We start from the raw sequence: 2,500 nt of genomic DNA, 5'->3' as shown, positions 1-2,500 counted from the left end.
CCATTCATGCATTCAGGTTTCTCATTCACACACTAGTTTTACTCTAAAACTCTCACACATCTCACACCCAACGCACACACACACACAAACGTGCCAAGCTGACACACACACACAACAGTTGTCAACAATGTCACGAACACATTCAGCGCGTTACTCATTTACAATGTAACCAAAGATTGTGGAACTCTCACCTCCTGAACCCAAAGGCAATAACTCCATGTGTGTGTGTGTGTGTGTGTCCATGCAGGCGTGCATATGTGTGAGTGGGCTCAAAATATAGAAGTGGATCCACTGATAGTGGATAGTGGTTAAAGTTGTATGGCATCAGAGGTGCTTTCAAATAACATGCATTATTAAATAATTATTATTATGATTAAAATAGTCAAAGTCGTGGTGCATGAATTATGTATTATTATGTATCATGTATTATGTCTGTATACTATCTATTCTCTCTGGAGATATAGAAGTTGTGAACTTTGAATAGCCCTGCTGACCCTCAATTATGCAGGTCTTTGTGTGTGTTTACTACTGTGTGTGTGTTGGCATGAGTGTGTGTGTGTGTGTGTGTGTGTGTGTGTGTGTGTGTGTGTGTGTGTCTGTGCGTGCGTGTGTGTGTGTGTGTGTGTTTGTGTATGTTTGTGTGTGTGTGTGTGTGTGTGCACTGACCTGCGCGGGTGCCAGCCGTGGCTCCAGGTTGGTTGGCGGTGGCGGTGGTGGTGGGGGGGTTGGTTGCCACGGCAGCGAGGCGGGACGGGGAGCCCACGGGGGTGGAGGGGTTGGAGGGAAAACTGCTGCCGGTGTGGTGTGGAGAGTAGATCTGGAGGAGGAGGAGAGGGGGGGGAGGTGGGGGGGAGGGAGAGAGGGGGGGGGGAAAGAGAAGGAGAGAGGAGAGAGATAGAGATCGAAAGAGAGGGGGGGGGGAGAAGAGGAGAGAGGGGGGGGGAGAGGGGATGGAGATATTTCCATTTAAATTTCATTCAAAAGATCAGAGGTTGATAGATTATAATGTGATATTTTCATTTAAAATGCATTCTTTCAATACATACATGTAATAATAGTGTGAATCAATAATAATGAAATGTTTTGGGTACATCGCACCCTCTAGTTCCCAGCGGCAATATAAGGAGACATGTCATGTGAAGAGGGTTCAGGAGCGAGAGATGGATCATGAAGAGAGAGAAAGAGAGAGAGAGAGAGAGAGAGAGAGAGAGAGAGAGAGAGAGAGAAAGAGAGAGAGAGGGAGAGAGAGAGAGAAAGTTGGAAAGACAGATGGGCAGACAGATGGACAGAGAGAGACAGAAAGAGAAGAGAAGAGAAGAGAAGAGAAGAGAAGAGAAGAGAAGAGAAGAGAAGAGAAGAGAAGAGAAGAGAAGAGAAGAGAAGAGAAGTGGGGCAGCCGTGGCCTAATGGGTAGAGAGTTCGTCTTTAAATCTAGGGGGTGCCGGTTCAAATCCCCCCTGACCTCTCCCTACATCTCCATCCATGACTGAAGTGCCCTTGAGCGGGGCACCTAACCCCACATTGCTCCAGGGACTGTAACCAATGCCCTGAAAAATAATAGTTGTAAGTCGCTTTGAACAAAATGAAAGCGTCAGCTAAGTGAAATATAATAATAAAAAAGAGAAGAGAAGAGAAGAGAAGAGAGATAACAAGAGAGACGAGAGGCGGGGAGGAGGTGAGATAGTTTACCATTACTCCCTTTAGGAAATCATCACAAAGTCACTGTGTGTGTGTGTGTGTGTGTGTGTGCACACACACACACCATGCTGACACACACACAATTAATCTTAACAAACACCCACACATTTATAAACACACAAACCAAAATACACGACCACACACACACACACACACACACACACACACACACAAAACCACAAACGACCACACACACACGGCCACAGAGAGAGAGAGAGAGAGAGAGAGAGAGAACGAGAACGAGAGTGTCTCTGTGCAGTGTGTGGGATTGGGATTGGGAATGGGATTGAGATTAGGCGGGATGTTTCTACTGTGATTGTGGAGTTATTCTCCTCATGCATAGACACAGATCACACACACACACACACACACACACACACACACACACACACACACACACACACACACACACACACACACACACACACACAGCTCACGAGGCTCGGATTGGGGCCAAATTTGTGTATGTGTGTGTGTGTGTGTGTGTGTGTGTGTGTGTGTGTGTGTGTGTGTGTGTGTGTGTGTGTGTGTGTGTGTGTGTGTGTGTGTGTGTGTGTGTGTGTGTGTGTGTGTGTGTGTGTGTGTGTGTGTGTTGGGTCAGCATATAAAGAATAATCAATTGGAAAGGGGGATTTTCTAGATGCGTTCTAATTAGTGTACACAAACGCCTCTATATAACGCCTTTTAAACACACACACACACACACACACACACACACACACACACACACACACACACACACACACACACACACACACACACACACACACACACACACATTGAAGACCTTTTAAACTCTCTC

The 2,500-nt window shown here is 46.2% G+C and overlaps 1 protein-coding gene across 1 annotated transcript in view; it reads right to left on the bottom strand.

Moving 5' to 3' along the window:
• The window catches only part of LOC134439617 (transcription factor 12-like), a 47,608-nt gene that overhangs the window by 22,321 nt on the left and 22,787 nt on the right, over positions 1 to 2,500 (bottom strand). The window contains exon 6 of the mRNA XM_063189523.1: positions 667 to 817. Coding sequence (XP_063045593.1) covers positions 667 to 817 — 151 coding nt within the window. The remainder of the gene's footprint in view (positions 1 to 666; positions 818 to 2,500) is intronic.

The sequence above is a fragment of the Engraulis encrasicolus genome, chromosome 23 (assembly GCF_034702125.1).
Source record: "Engraulis encrasicolus isolate BLACKSEA-1 chromosome 23, IST_EnEncr_1.0, whole genome shotgun sequence".
Lineage (NCBI taxonomy): Eukaryota > Metazoa > Chordata > Actinopteri > Clupeiformes > Engraulidae > Engraulis > Engraulis encrasicolus.
Note: the sequence above shows the minus strand (reverse complement) of the source record. Positions and strands in the feature narration are given on the sequence as shown.